We start from the raw sequence: 16,249 nt of genomic DNA on the forward strand, positions 1-16,249 counted from the left end.
ACGCTCAAGCTCCCTTCCCCTCTGCCTCCAACAAGATCTCATGCGAGTCTCCTCTTTCCTTGCTCCTGTCTCTCTCTTTCCATATCTGACACCCACACAAATACACACAAGCACAGCCCCTTCACACAAGCCCATTCGCCTAATAGAGAGCGCTCGATGAGAGGGCTGATCCTTTATCTCACCTTTTCCACCCTTAAGCGTGCAGAGGCGAACGGCACTAATGCCAGGGTCTGCAGAGAAGCCACCGGGCCCCTAGGCTTCTTTCCAACGGTGAGCAATTAGTGCGTAGCACCACTGACCTCCCATGACCCAATCGTACGTGGAAAGCCCTCTCAGTGGATAATTAGAGCCTAAGTTGGAGAGAATTTGTGAAGAAGTGTAAAGCATAGAGATGCACCGAGACAGATGGAAGTTAAGCAAGGGTAACTGAAAGCAGTTGATGCAAAGAAGGAATCAAGGATGAAGAAAAAATCCCTCCTGATCCTGGAAACAGTGACAGGTGGGGATACAGGGTGTTATTGGCTGTTATTTCTTCACCTGAGGCCAGTCAAGGGAGGACTTCTCAGATATGCTGTTTCACCTCTTTGCCAGAAAGGTGAAGTAAAGAAACAATGGCTTGTTGTCTCTCCCTGAGTAGCGTTGAGATCTCAAACTGACCTGCTGCTAGACAGGAGCTGCATGTCTTCCCCGCACGGTTTTTCACACAGCTCTTTTTCACAAGCCGAGACACAGTACTGTTGGTAAACCAGCTCGACATGACAGCGTAAAAGAGCACAAGAACAATTTCAATCTCTGACACTGAGTTTATGACACTAAACGTCTAAATCTTTACATGTTTGACCTTAATTGTTGTTCTGTTGTGTTGGCCAGACCAGGCTTGAATATATAATGAGATCTTAATTCAACTTGGAATCAAAATCGACCTTATTTACTTGCTAAACACGTTCATGGTCATATTGTGAAAGATTGAAAGAAACATTTTTTTTTTGTCTTTGCAATTCCCTTTTTCATGCTTAAATAAAATGTGAGAATAACAACACTTGCTGTACCTTACACCTTACTATCTCTTTCTCCTCAGGTGTGGACATTTGGAGACAAGATCTTGTCATCTGGCTCTTCTGGTCGGTTTTCCGTGCAGACAGTACACAGTGACCGAGGGGTCCTCTCCTCACTAATCCTCTCAGAGACTCTGGCCCAGGATTTCCAGCTTCGATACAACTGCACTGCTTGGAACCGCTTTGGTACAGGCACGGCACTGGTCACTCTTGAAGAGCAAGGTATGGGGTCCTCATTTCAGATTATCCTATGTAAAACATCCTTTTATTTGAATGCAATATAGAACCAGTCAAAAGTTTGGAAACAACTAATTCCTTATTTTTACTACGTTCCACCTTTTACAATAGTGGTAGACATTCAATTATGAAATTACAAATGAATTATGGATATTAGGTAATGATCAAACATGTTAAATATAAAACTGTTTTACATTTTGGGTCCTTTGAAGTAGATAGCCTTGCTTTAAAACAGTATTTAATCGGTATTGAGTTTACATGTTTGCTTCGTACTTGTCCCCCTCCCCCCATTTGTCAATTTAAAAAAATAAAAATAATATATTTGTTAAGAAATTCCTATATATTTGTCTAAAAAAACATACAATCTCATGCATTTATGTTTAAACCTTTAGATCAAAAGCTTCTCTAGACTGTGAGAAACAAATTTAGTCAAGTGTGTCCATACTTTTGACTGGTAGTGTAGATCAGAGTGTTTGGGAAAATGTTCTGGGAAATTTGGGGTCTAGAGAGAGTCAAAAATTTGAGGCGTGAGAAGCAAGCAACTGAAAGTAAAGTGAGAAAAGTGGCAGGAGATTTGTGGATGGGCCAAGCTCTTCTGGCACCATCGCTTTAATTATTGAAGGATGTTTGATTTTAAAACACTGACAGTAAGTTGTAGGGTTTGTCCACCTTAGAGTTGGTGCCTTTTATCTAAGATTAATCAAGACGAGCTGTAATCCAGTTTGAGTCAGCTCTATGCAGAAATCGCGTCTCAAAACACCCTGCAACCCTGTGCTTATCTTAATTATACACCACCAAATCAATATAATTTAATCAGAAGATGGTCCACTTAATGAATACATTCGTTCCATAACAAAGATATAGATTTTGAGCCTGAATGAATTAAATCAAGACCTAATGTACGGCATGGGTATGTGACGCTTCACTGACCGTTTCATTTTGTATGCACAGTGCACCAGCTAAAATTTGCTTAAATAAGACCAAGAGCGTGGTAGACGGCTTGAGCCTTTGTACTGGGAGACACCAAAAATAAGGTCTTCGCCAGCAATTTGCATCAAGGCAGCAGAACCAAGTCTCTGGAGAGGCAGACAGTGCTATCTCCTGGAATCTCTAATTAGATTACTGTCGGCTGTCTCGCTGCGTGTCAGGGCTGGTTACCCCTCTTCCACCAGAGATTAGAGACAATAGCCTGGTCCTGTGATGCCACTGTGGATCACTTTAGATGAATTTCTATATGTTGCACATGAGTTTGGACGTGGCTCGGAAAAAGAGCATCTTTGAAGAAAACGTTTGACAAGCAGAGAGCTTTTCTTCAATCAGCTGGAGATCTGACATACCTTTTGATAACATGTCTGGGTCATAATTTAGCCCCAAACTTATTTGTTTGTGCTCTGCATTTAACCGATCCAAGTGCACACACAGCAGTGAGTAGTGAAACATGCACACACACATCGGGAGCAGTGGGCAGCCAATGCTGCGGCGCCCAGGGAGCAGTTGGGGGTTCAATGCCTTGCTCAAGGGTCTCAACTCAGTCGTAGTATTGAGAGCACTGGATATTCACTCCCCCCCACCTACAATCCCTGCCGGACCTGAGACTCAAACCCGTGACCTTCGGGTTACAAGTCAGACTCTCCATCAATTAGGCCATGACTGCCCCAAGTCAAGACTGTAGAAGTACAATTAAAATCCACTAGTAATAAAAAGAATGCCTGAATTTGGATCATCTGCATACCCTGCAACTGAAGAGGTAGATGTAATAATAGATTTTTAGAATTCATCTCAGTCACGTTCCCTGTTTCCCTTGCAGAGGCCCTCCCCTTGCTAATCATCATTGGAGCATCGGTGGGCGGAGGCTGTGTCTTCATCATTTGTGTCATTACCCTGGTTTCCATCTGCTGCCGCCACACTGCTAAAGGTGAGGTCAAAGGTCAGATGTTATCTGAGAGTTCTTATTCTCTCCTCAAAAAACATGATACAGTAGAAATCAAATGAACTAACTAGACAGAGGTTAATTATGGGGCCACCTCTTTGCCTGGAGCAGTGCTGACCTTTTCACCTCTCTGGAAATCTTCCCACCGTTCACCTCATTAATCTCTATACACTGCGCTATTTCCTCACCCAGGCAAAAAGGGCACACGACTGTCTAAGAGCGACATCCGCGTACAAATCGTGCACAGCGACCACAACGCAGCCAGAGGAAACGACGATGAGGAGGATGTGAAGGAGCCTATGGTAAGTCTTCTTAGAATATATAGACTTAGAATAGCCTAATAGATAGAAATAGCTTTTATACCATTGTTCTTTCATAAAAATCCTTTCCTGATATGCTGCAGGATAAACATGTAAACGTCAACAGCATACAACCTGATTTCTGAGGGAAATGGGATACTAAATAAGGAAACAAAATTTTAGGCTGTACTTTAAAAGTAAAGTCATTTAATATATTTTGCTGAAAGATGCTTAAAAAAACATGTATACTTGTTCACAAAAAGATCAGGAACTTGGGACAATATTAATTATGACTGCTTGACATTTAACATAACATAGACACTGAGCAGTCTGTAACCCAAATCTCTGTACTCTTCTCAGGCTCCCAACAGCAGCGAGTCTCCAGGAACGTCTCGCACAGAGCACAGCGACCTGCTGGAAGAGGAGGAGGATGAGAGATCAGATATCAAGGTATTACATTTCACAAAGCATGACTCAGATGGTTAATCTGATAAAAGCAAAAGGTTGTTTTCAAAGGTTTGAGGAAATTATTGTACTTAATAACACTAACTTGCTGAGATCATATTTGTGTTACACCACAAGCTTGGATCATTTTCAAGAAAACCTACAATTCTTGGTCAATGTCTAACTTGTAGCTAGCGCCTTACTAAAATAATTTGCATGTATTTCATGCTGTATAAAATTCTGTTATTTATCTGGGAATGTTTTTTTCGTTCTTCCTAGGATCCCACCAATGGCTACTACAATGTGCGGGCTCACGAGGACCGCCACATTACAAGAACCGGCTTCTCTGAATATGTCCCTAATGCTCGCCCAGTCTACACTCCCTCTCAGCTTCCCTCGCCGAGCCCCTTATACGGCCAACACTCCACTCAGCCTCGGATTTATGACTTCTCCCAGCGTTACGCCACAACCCCTGCCACACGCACCACCTATGAGCAACAGCAGTCTCAGCAACCACAGCAACAACAGCAAACTGCTACCATCTATCCTCAGGAGCCACTCTGTGCAGGCTCCGCCTACCTGCCCACCACCTATGGCCGCGCCTTCACTAGCTACATCAAACCTGCATCCTTCGAGAAGGCTGACGGGTATGAGCATTCAGACCAGGCCAGCAAGGTGTCCAACTCCTCCCGATTCTCATACGCATCCTCGCAGGTGTCGTCGCAGCAATCTGACTATGGGCGGCCCTCGCAGCAACGCATGCAGACTCATGTGTGATGGCTCCCTCGAAGGCCTGCTAAGGGTCTGGGATGATCAACATCACAAGGACTTCTGAACGGGTTCAGTAGAGATTAAGCAAACTTTAAACTGAGATTCAAGAAGTGGAAAAGCTTGATTGCTATCTTGAAGTGAATGTTGGATCGATGGAAAATCGAAAGAACTACAACGTCCCAAGCTTGGAAGTCACCATCAAGCTACTGAATTTCTTCATCCAAATGTTGAACTTTAAGGGACATTGTCCATCAATTCATCTCTATGGCACTGTATTTCCATTAAAAAAGGCTCCAGCATTGACCCTTCTAGATCTTGGAGAAGGAAAGCAGTGCTGTGGAGAAGGGCAGTGTCCTCATGAACTAATCTTTGCAAAGGAGGACAAGCTCATGACACTACGCTGAAACAATCAAAATGACACAAACTGATAAAAAATCTAAGTAAGGTAAAAAAAAATTAATACGTGTTTGTTGGCATGCTGATGGAATTGTAAGCACATTTGTGTATCAATGACAACAGGTCTTGCCTACACAAAGAGGCTCAAAGTTCAATCCACAAAGCAGGGGAGCAGAAGAAATCACCCTGAGATATTTCTGCAGAAGCTATATCTGCAGTCTGCACTGCTGTTGGGCTAGCAAAAGAGTATTTATGTAAAGCCTCAATGGACCAGTGCAGGAAACTGGAATCTGGAATGAAAAAAAAAAAATAAAAATTATGGACAAAATCCATAAAATATACTTCTGTCTGTTTGATGGAACCAAGATTGGCCAATCCCCAAAGAATCAAATTTCGAGGTGCGGTCTTTTTAAGCTATACTCTCAAGGATTTGTTGCAGAGTTCAGAGTAGAGCCCATTTCGGGACCACGGTTTCTTAAGTCAAGCCATGTACGACAAACCTAAATTACAGCACGACCTTGTGGCGTGCAGTAATAATCTTGTAATGTTCCTTATGTGACCACTGTATGTTATAAATACAAAGTGTGCCAAGGTGACTGTTATGTCATGCTGACATGGCTGACACCGTCAGGTAGCACCAACATGTTTACATAGAAGAAAAAACAGAAAAAAAAAAAATTGCAAGTGAAATGCAGTACTGTCCATATCCACTTAGGGCCACTTCAATGACTGTACAAATTGTTGGGAAATTCACTCCTGTCTGTTGCATGCAGATGATGTGTGTATGTGAACGTATTCAGCATTTCTTCTCATCTGTTTGTTCCTTGTGTGAGAAACCGCTTACTGCACCCTATGTCTATTCGATCTTGGATACCTGCATTCGGAGGTTACCATTACTGCCATTTTCCTTTGAGCCTGAATGGTCGGCTCCATTTGGAAAGATAAAAAAAAAAAAAAAGTCAAAATGAACTGTAAGATAGGTGAAACAAAACATTGCTTGTCTTTATTTTTATATTTTATATAAGCCTTAATGTACAGCGTGTAAGCTGCTCTATTGTAAAGTACCTTTATATTATAAAATGCATTTATCTATATCTTTGAGTTGACTTTATTTGGTTCACAACGGTTTTTACCCCCATGTTACTTATCAGTTTTGGTGAGGTGAAAGGTGTTACACAACTAATTGACCTTTTCCTTCCGTTTCTTTTTTTAAATAAGGTTCAAATAATTTGATTTGCTAAAAATGAGCTATTGTTGCTTGTAACTTTGTACACATATTTATATTTAAATAAAACCATTTCAAATAATATCTGCTCTGACTGAAGTGAGTTTGGCACACATCACTGGGTCTCGTCAAATGTCATGAGGGAATGAGGACAAACAATACCGGGGCTGCCGAGTTGATGAATACATAAATTAGCAGTGATGCCTATGTTGATTCTCTTATTCCCGCGGCGACAGCAGGGTTTTTAATAAAGACGGATGAGATTCCCAAGCCTCCCGCTGTCTGCGTATCAAACAATGCAGGCACAGGCCGTCTCCCTCAACGCAACCAAATATTGCGCTGACGGAGCGGGTGTTGTGTGACAACATTATCTTGTCGTGTCACCCAGTCTCTCAGATTTCATCATGTCACGCCGAGCTTCACCGCAGGGAGTGTTGAAGACATAAACACGTGCTCAGCATTAAACAAATGAACGGATGGCTACTCTGGTAAATTTAGGGTCATGTTTCCATTAGTTGTCATCCCTTGCATACAACAAACACTGTCCAAAGTAACCAAACAAGAATGAATATGCATAATGTGCAAACCTGATAATATAAAATGCAAACTCTGTTATCCATAAACTGTCAATGGCATCATACAAGCCCATTCAGCGAGTCTACACAAGCATGTTGTGGACAAAATGGCAATAGGTTTTTTTGTTAAATTACCATGATAATATAACGTTAATAGCAGAAAGAAGAACCACTCGGTTTGCCAGAATTGACATTTTTAGCGAGTTAGATTAGACAATACTGACCGAAATAACCAGTGCATATATTGGAAAGATACAATACAAATGTTATGAAACCTATTAATGATTAGTTCATTGTTACTTACACTTATCTAATCTCCTGACACACAAAATCAATGTTTTTCTGAGGTAAATTCTCAGTTGAGATGCCTGGCGCCAGACGTGCTGTCTCATGGAGCTGCTAAATCGACAGATTATTAACATATTAATAATAAGATGTATATATTTCCAGGATACATGATTAAAACAATGAAATTAAGCACAAAAAAAAAAACATCATCAACATAACACCTTTGCTAAAAAGATTCCTCACCGAACGCACGCCACCTCTCCCAGCATGCCCAGCGGTTTTTGTAATATAATAATGCAAGATGAATCTCACCAATCAGACGATCCGTGAACTAAAGTCAGACAACAAAAGGTGTAATGGAAATGTATAGAAAAATTGGTTGAACTAATGGCTAGCCTGATTTCAATCATGTAGTTCGTTGACCACAATGCTTTGTTTCGATCATTTGATTACATTTCTCCATTAGGTAGTAAGTGATGGTGACCTTTGGTTGCCTAGATACTGCATTAATGTGCAATATGCTCAAGTGCAAGAGTTGTTATCACATCAATTGGAGATGATATAAAAGGTTGAACACCAATCTAAAGCTCATACAAGGTCAAATCTGGCATATTATTAGCCTAAGTTAAATACTCTGTCAACCATTTAAAACAACTGTTGCAGTGCAGTGCAATGCTTAATTATACCTACAGCTTTTTAATTGGTGCAAGGTCAAAACAAACTACATTAACATCTGTAATAAAGACATGCTGTGGATTTTCTTGTATCAACTGAAAAGAGTAGATTTATGATGCCTTCTTGTTTCATTTTCCATTAGGACAGCACTGATTTATAGGCAAATAATTGTTGAAGGCAATGTTGACGTTGGTTAAATGCCAAGGCCATCTGATTTAATATTGATGAAACGGTTTTGAGTTTTCTTTACTACATATTGCATTTTGAGGGGGAAATGAAATTAATTGGAAATTACCCAAAACACTCTATTCTGGAAAAAAAGTAATGTAAAACCAGCATGTATTTTATTGTCAAGAAAACATTATAAAATTTGCATACATTAAAACACTTGCATAGCGTTGAGATATAAAATATAACGACACAGAAAACACCAACAAGTTCAGTTACATTAACAATTCAAAGCACATTTAGTCACCCAAACACATAAAGCCATACATAATCATTGTGGTTTTAAAATTGAAAAATGAGTCTAACAAGCCCTCAATAAGGTCTAATTGCACATCATAATGCTATATGAAACTTCTGTAGTACATAAATATAGCATCTATTGCCCGACATCTCTCAAAATACAGCGAACGTCTCTTGTATCTCCTGGGAAATTAAGTCACTACACTACAAAGCCTGAAAATTTTACTAAGCAAGTGGACTTTCCATGGGAAAGAAACTTGCCAAGTCTATGAGGAACCGGCGGTATAGATTCCTCGATACGTTCGGGGCTCTTTGAAGGAGAGACCATCCTGCTAGGTTGTTTCAGCAAACAGCTTTGACATTGATTGGCTGGAACTTTAACATGCAGCAGAAGTGAGTGACCTATGTTGGCCTTGCTTGTATTGGCAAATGGATGACGGAAATATCCTATTTTTACCTAATCCTCCATTTCAGAGTTTTGGCACTGAGGTTGCAAGATCACACAGATGTGAGGAAAGAAGGTCAGCCTGAGTGGGATGCTTACAGAAATTTCTAGATTGCAAAGAAGCTTCTGACCTCCGCTTAAAGGGAAAAAAAAAATGTAGGGATTGAAGCTACCTCCAAAGCCTGAAACAAGAGGCAGGGTCCAGTCTTTGGAACAAAGGCATATTTAGAGCATGAGAAAAAGACTTTTTAAACTGAATATAATTCATAAAGATAACAACATGACTTCCACCAGGTCTTAAGTGCCGGCAGGCTCATTATAGGACAATTTGATCTCTAAGTGCAATTTATGAAGTTACTGTTCAAGGAAACAGAACAAATGGAACTACAACTGTGTGACAAAGAGTTGGTAAATGAGTGTAACAGTACATCACAGTGATATATATTCTCATTATAGTGGTATCTGCATGTATTTTATGAACCTTTTTATTTGGTTGACTAAAGTTGAACTCAACTTTAGATTGATACCGCTAAGAAAACATTATTCATAAGCCATAACAACCAAATAGTCATACTGAATGAAATTGCTATTATGAAACCGACCAGGTGGTCTGAAACGTATGCAAGTTCAATTTGAATGATTTTTTCTCACAAAGGATGTCGACTAAAGCTGTATTCACTTTCGCTTTTGAGAGTGTGGCTCACATACTGTACTGTACTAAATATTCACGGCACTCAACAGTTGTGTTCTTCTGCTTTGGTTGTTGTATGACTGCAGGTCCAGGCTTCACTATATGTTTGTGATTTCACGGATCCAGTCCCGCAGTTTGGTGACACGCGTATAGACGCCAGGCTTGTTCCGCCGAGCGCAGCCTTCTCCCCAGCTCACTATTCCAGCCTGGAACCATTTGCCAACATCGGAACGACATACAAGAGGACCGCCAGAGTCTCCCTGTGGAAGCCAAAAGAAAGAAACTTGTAAACGTCATTCCACATTTTCCAAAACCTGACGAAATGCATGGAGGACACTCATGTAACTAAACATATTTGATGACCGTATTCAAGAGTTGCCTGTTGATATATTCTAGAGAATGTACTTTAATGCATCACTGAATGTTTACTTCATTTTTTTAACGTACAGTATTGTGATTATTTATTTTACTTTGTATTTATTTTTCCAGTTTTTTTTTTATTGTGTGTATTGATGCTTTGCAATATTGTATATAAAATAACCATGCCAATAAAGTGCTTGAAATTGAAAAAGTAGATGAAATGCTGATTATTTATATGAGAAACTGAAAAACAGAAAGGAAAAAATTAGGGTGTGTAACGCAATTGCAAACGTTTTAATTATTATTGTAATCACTTATCATTTATTATTTTGTACCTCTAATTTAAGCTGCTTATTTACTGTGTCATTTCATTCCATTACTATTATTCCTGAATGATTTGTTTTGTGTGTAATACAATTCGGCTCTTAATTACTTTGCCAATATTGCAATGTAAACAGACGTGGCAATAAAGCATATTTGAATTGGGAGGTGAGAGGAGAGAGAGAGGAAGACTAAACAACCAAGTGAATGAAAGAATATTACAGAGGGTGAGAAGGATGGAGCAAAGGACAAAGAGAGTGAGAGAGAATGTGCACAAAATCTATGAGCTCCTATAGGAGGAGAGGAAGATAGAAAGGAGTCACAAGACCAGGACCGGAACCTGTGCGAGAGAAAAGCACACTAAGAAGATTACACCCAGAATAAGAGAGACGCACAGAGCGTTGAGAAGAGGAAAGCAAGATGAATAACAAGTGAGATAGAAGTAGAAATTATGGAAATCAGCTCATTTAAATATCAGGGAACAAGGTAGAATAATTAATCTTCCCCACTACGAGGCTGTACACACACTGCAGGAAGACAACAACATTAGCGGAACACTTTGACGGCATTATGCTCATGTCATATTTGTACTGTAGGTGTTTCTGAACGAATAGAACAGGACGAAAAAGACTCTGGGCTTGACAATGCATCTAAATGCCTATTAAATCCCCTTGAATTCATTAACATTCAATAAATGTGTAATTTTGCACGTGCTGTAGATGTAAAGATTTTTAAATCTCAACTGGGGTGGGGGTGTTGTGATTTTTTGAGTCTGTAAATGGCAATTTAAAAAATAGTGGCATAAAAGGCCAACATGTACTGTTCAGTGAATTGTTGTGGTTGAAATGCGGTTAAAATAATCATTTTAATAGTAATCGCTGCAAGAGAGAATTTTTATTAACATATTCACAATATTTTACTTCAAGATAAATATGAGAAGAATTGTTTGACCTGACAGTCCAAGTCACTTTGTGATAAACCACAATAACAACAACATATCTGATTTATTTCTGCATATATTGCAAGTGGCCCAGAACAAAATGAAAATATCAGATTCAGTGTCTTTTCATTAAAAAAAAAAAAAAAAAAAAAAAAAAAGGCAGGAATGTTTTTACCTGACAAGCGTCCACACCTCCAGTGAGGTAGCCGCTACACATCATTCTAGAGGTCACCTGACCTTCAGTCACCATGTTGCATACTGTATCATTAATCACCTTTACTTCTGCTTTCTGCAAGATTTGTGCAACACTTCCTACAACACACATGTAAAACATTAGTCCTATGAGAATGAATCTAACAACAAAGAGCATCTTTTCTTATTATTGGTGTTTGAAACATTGATTACAGTTAGTTATATGCTTCAACAAAATCTTAGAACAAAACTTGTGTTAAAAGTGACATTGAGACATTAGATTGATAAATGTCAAACTTGTGAGGTAAAATTCCAAGGGTATCTCATGGAAAAAGGAGCTCAGCCCTCAGGCACACAAGCTGTCTCACCTCCCTCTCGGAGTGTGCCCCAGCCCGTAACAAAGCAGGAACTACCGGCCGAGAAGACATGAGTCGGTGCTGGAAGGCAGATGGGATGCACGGTGTTGGTGAAGTTCAATGGATCGCTCAGTTCCAGCAGTGAGATGTCATAATCGTAGGACATTGAGTTGTAGTTTGGGTGGGTGATGATGTTCTTTAAAGTGCGCTTCTGAACAGAGTCCAGCATGTTCTGGTCTCGTAGACCACTGTACGTCAGCCAGTTGGATATCTTTTTGTAGCTGTTGGCGATAGACACAATGTTGTTTTGGAGGTTAGTCATTTAAATCAGATGTTTTGAAAGATCAACATTAAATGGTGTTTCACTGAAACACCAAAAGCTTGTGGAACAATAGGAAGCTTATCTTTAAATGACTATATAATAAAAACTCTAGAGGTGGGTGTTACATATAAAACATTACACAAATAATCAGATAATTGTATTTGCTTATATAAACATCTAATTTGAAGATGTTGGAGACAATCTACACAATGTTGTTTTAGAGGTTAGTATGAAATGTGAATATGAAATGGCATTCAAATACATTTAAAATCTGTAATTTGACAGGAAATCTGAGGAAATGTGAACTTTCACACTAATTACCACATTGCCAATGATGCAGTATTGTCTGGATATTACAATTATTCAAAATTCACTGAAACACCAAAAAGCTTGGAAAAGGTTATACCAATAATCTGATAAATGTACTTGCTGAAATAATGTATCTTTTCAAGTTTAGAGGTTAGCTGTTTTGAAAGCTGTCAAGAACTCAGAGGATTCAATGAAAAAAAGGTTAATAGGACATCTATATGAAGAGGGACTGAAAAATAAGAGGGCTTGGGGATTTCAGCCAAATTGCAAGTCATTTCAGAGGTGGAACAGGTTATTACATTTTGATGAAAGATTAAAAACAAACATTTGTGCACCAATGTATCATTCACAATAAGAGCAGAAATGTTTATTAAGAAAGTAAATGGGGTCGATTTTGATTTCATGCTGAAACCATAGCTCAGGAGAGTGAATTCTTTTTCAATTCAGCTTTAGTGTTTCAGTCTCAGGAACACATTGGAATCATTTATCAAGGTAAAGTATTGCATGTCTTGTGCTCCACCTGCTGGCCTATGAAAATAAATACAAGCTTATGCTTTAATCTTGGATGATGTTTGAGCACAAAGCAAATGGAGAAAGATATCTAGTTAATGTCTAATTTATGTCTGTGATAAATTATCATAAGCTACAGCTTAATTAAGCAGAGAAAATACAGAGATGCAATAAACTGACTCACGCTGTATCAGGCTGGATGAAGCAGTGGGCAGCGGACAGCAGCCATTTGTTGGAGATGACCGAGGCTCCGCAAACGTGTCCGCTGGTCTGGAAATGTAGACTGACCTGCCACGGCCATTCACCCACATCTGCGTTCTGCCCACCCACAATACGGTTGTGCTTGTATGGCCGGACTCCACAGTCTGAAACCAAATTGTAGAAACGGTTCAAACTCAAAGACTTCAAGGAAGACAATGGAAGGGCTAGCATTGGCATGCTGAGATGAGAGGTGATGGGGGTCTTGAACAAGACCAGCAGGGATAAGATCAGAGGGCTAACTGAAAAACTGTTTGCACTGAAAGATGGCGAGTTTCTCGTAGCATCTGCTCTGACTCACAGGACCGTTGGCCTTTAGTGGGACTCAAGCAGAATCATAACAAGGCAGATATATAAAGGAACGAACCGTGCTGGCTGATAAAACACAATGAGGAAGGAAAAAGAAACCAGCAACCCTGAGGCCTATAAAAGAAGAATAATGTCATGTAAGGTTTCATAAAAAAAGTATAATGGCTTAGGGCTCTGATGAGAATTTTTAACACTAATTACCACATTGTTGATGATGCAGTAACTTCTGGAAATTACAGTTGCTCTAAAATTTATCGAAACACCAAAAACTTGTGAAATCACACTGGGAAGCTCATTAACACTAGAGGTGGGCGGTGTGACATTCAGTTTCACGAAATAGTTTGTCTGAAATAAATTTTACTGCGCATCTCAAAGAAATATTAATAAAAGTTTTACTTTTTATCTTTGGTAGTCTATTAGGGATGCACGATAAATATTACATGATATTTAATACGCATGTCGTCAGTAAAGCCGGTTCTGTAATCAACAGTAAATCTCTACACGTGACGATATTTATCACGTACCCCTTTAGTCGACTGCTGTCTCTTTAAATGAGTAAAAAACAACAACAGCAAAAAAAAAAAACCAGACAATTAAAATAAATGAATAAAAAAAAAAAAAAAAAGGATCACAGGAGCAATTCTGTTATTCTGAATAACAGCACAGGTGTGGTTTAATCAAAAAGTTCTTAATATTGTGCAACAAAAGCATATATTTATAAAAAAAAAAAAATGTGACTTACCACATCCCTGCTCATCCGAACCATCTGAGCAGTCCTGTTCACGATCACACTCTGCATTCACTTTGTTTACACACTGCTTGTCTTTACACTTGAAGGAAAAATCATTGCAGATGGCAGCCGCTAAGAGAGAAAGAGAGTATAGAGAAAGTAAAACTCGAGGTAAATGAGGGGAAAAAAAAACATCAAGTGCAGCTTCTTTTTATCACCAAAGACATACGCCTTGTTCATAGCTGTACAAGAGCCAGCGTATTGATCAGGCCTATTGATTGTGGGATAGGTCACTTATCTCTGCTGAAGGATACAAAAACAATGAACAACTTGGAGATGGAAAGAGTGGACAGTGAAGAAGTTTGTACACAATAGAATAAAGCAAAAACGTGTGATTTCACTACCGTTTCAGCTGAAGTGTTGAAGCTATTGCTCACAAGTGTTTGTTTTGCATATTAAAAGCAGGTTAATTATCACATTAATTAATGGTACTCAATATTCACTGTCAACTAATCAAATATGCAAAATCAAAAAAACAATAAAAGCAAAAACAAAACAATAAAAACTTAAAATTATAAAAATTTTTTTTATCAAAATTCAAATTGAGCTGATTAAAATTATATTGAAATTTTCCACAAACATTCAAAACCTCTAAAACATTTCAATTAACATCCAATTAAAAATCCATATACAAACCTATAACTTTAACTAACTTTAAATTACAAATCTAAATTAAAAACAACAAACAGCCCAACAACAAAAAGCACTAAAACATGTAGGATAGTCCCAAATCTCACTGCAAATGAACATCCAGCCCAACAATAGAAAGCACTATAAATGTTTCATATTTTATGATTTTGTGAATAATTCAGGACCTACTTCTGTTAATCTCACCATGAAAATGTCTAATGTTTACCTCAAAGAAAGAAAAAAAAAGTGCCATTATGTTTTGTGCAAAGAAAATAAATTTCATTCATTTTATTTTCATTATAAAAGTTAGCACATTCTCATATATAAATAAAAGTTAATCCAATTTTGAGCCATCAAAATGTTTTACAAATATAAAGTTATAATTCTATCGACTATAATTACATCATATGGCCTGTATTGACAAATTTAATTTTGTATCAATCCTGTTGCATTTTCTCCACTTTGTCCCATTTCCTTATTTTATTTTATATTATTATATTTATTACATATCTTATTTTTTAGATTTTTATTTATTATTTTATTTAGTTTTATATTTTATAAAAATATAAAATAAAATAAAAATATTATATTACAAAAATAATATATTTTATTTTATATTATTTTTAGTTTGTTGCTTGTGAATGAATATATTTAATGCAAATAAGCTTACAAAACAAACTAGATTAACCTGTGGCCTGTAGCACAAAGCATGTTTCAGTTTTTACCCAGGTAAGTTCATTTTTTGTTTGGGCAAAAGCTCAAGAAAATAGGTTGGTTTTGAGGGAGTTTTGACACCATGGTTTTATTCTGGTGTAGAGATCGCAAACCCAACCTGGACCAATCAGCTGTGAGCAAAGTGACATATATCTGATGTAATGAAGCCACTCCCCCGTATCTCTACATCCAGATGAAAACAGTTAGAATTTTAAAAACAAAATTGCCCGACTTTTGCGGCTACGTATTTTACATTTATATTATATTAATATTTTTTTATAATTCATATCCTATATATATATAATTATTATATAGTGGCAATTAATTTTAAGCTTTGCATTTAAATTAAATTAAATATAGATACATATAGAATATAGATAAGCTTTAATATATCCAACTTTTAAAATGACTAAACTTATGTTTTCCTTTTGAGCTCTGTGTGAAACTATATAAATAAATAAATTCAGTTGATTCCTTTGCAGAGTGATACATTCTCTTTCTGCTGCATTCTCAAACATTTGTTGCAGCACAAGTGTTTATTCTTGCCTTTTAAATGCATTTAAATTTATTTTTAATAAGGACATCTCTTAATCTTCAGCAGAAATGTGAATTGTGCTGCCTCTCATGCGAAGTGAATCCAAATGACGCTTTGCTGATGCTCTCCACATTCGGTGTGATTGGCTGTTTGCTGCACACGTCACACTTGTTTGGTTTTATCAACTCTAAACCTACTCTGAAA

At 38.0% G+C, this 16,249-nt stretch overlaps 2 protein-coding genes across 4 annotated transcripts in view; one reads left to right on the plus strand and one right to left on the minus strand.

Moving 5' to 3' along the window:
• The window catches only part of LOC109103394 (kin of IRRE-like protein 3), a 45,017-nt gene extending 38,578 nt beyond the window's left edge, over positions 1-6,439 (plus strand). The window contains exons 11-15 of the mRNA XM_042739911.1: positions 1,079-1,277; positions 3,100-3,207; positions 3,415-3,524; positions 3,882-3,971; positions 4,245-6,439. Of these exons, the coding sequence (XP_042595845.1) occupies positions 1,079-1,277; positions 3,100-3,207; positions 3,415-3,524; positions 3,882-3,971; positions 4,245-4,742 (1,005 nt within the window). The 3' untranslated portion in view covers positions 4,743-6,439. The remainder of the gene's footprint in view (positions 1-1,078; positions 1,278-3,099; positions 3,208-3,414; positions 3,525-3,881; positions 3,972-4,244) is intronic.
• Positions 6,440-8,217: 1,778 nt separating this feature from the next.
• LOC109103650 (suppressor of tumorigenicity 14 protein homolog) overlaps positions 8,218-16,249 on the minus strand; it is a 35,665-nt gene continuing 27,633 nt past the window's right edge. For all 3 annotated transcript variants that reach the window (XM_042739908.1, XM_042739910.1, XM_042739909.1), the window contains exons 15-19: positions 14,119-14,238; positions 12,994-13,174; positions 11,681-11,949; positions 11,296-11,432; positions 8,218-9,759 (exon numbers count right to left, since the gene is read on the minus strand). In XM_042739908.1, the coding sequence (XP_042595842.1) occupies positions 9,598-9,759; positions 11,296-11,432; positions 11,681-11,949; positions 12,994-13,174; positions 14,119-14,238 (869 nt within the window). In that variant the 3' untranslated portion in view covers positions 8,218-9,597. The remainder of the gene's footprint in view (positions 9,760-11,295; positions 11,433-11,680; positions 11,950-12,993; positions 13,175-14,118; positions 14,239-16,249) is intronic.

This window comes from Cyprinus carpio, chromosome B15, assembly GCF_018340385.1.
Source record: "Cyprinus carpio isolate SPL01 chromosome B15, ASM1834038v1, whole genome shotgun sequence".
In the NCBI taxonomy this organism is placed as follows: domain Eukaryota; kingdom Metazoa; phylum Chordata; class Actinopteri; order Cypriniformes; family Cyprinidae; genus Cyprinus; species Cyprinus carpio.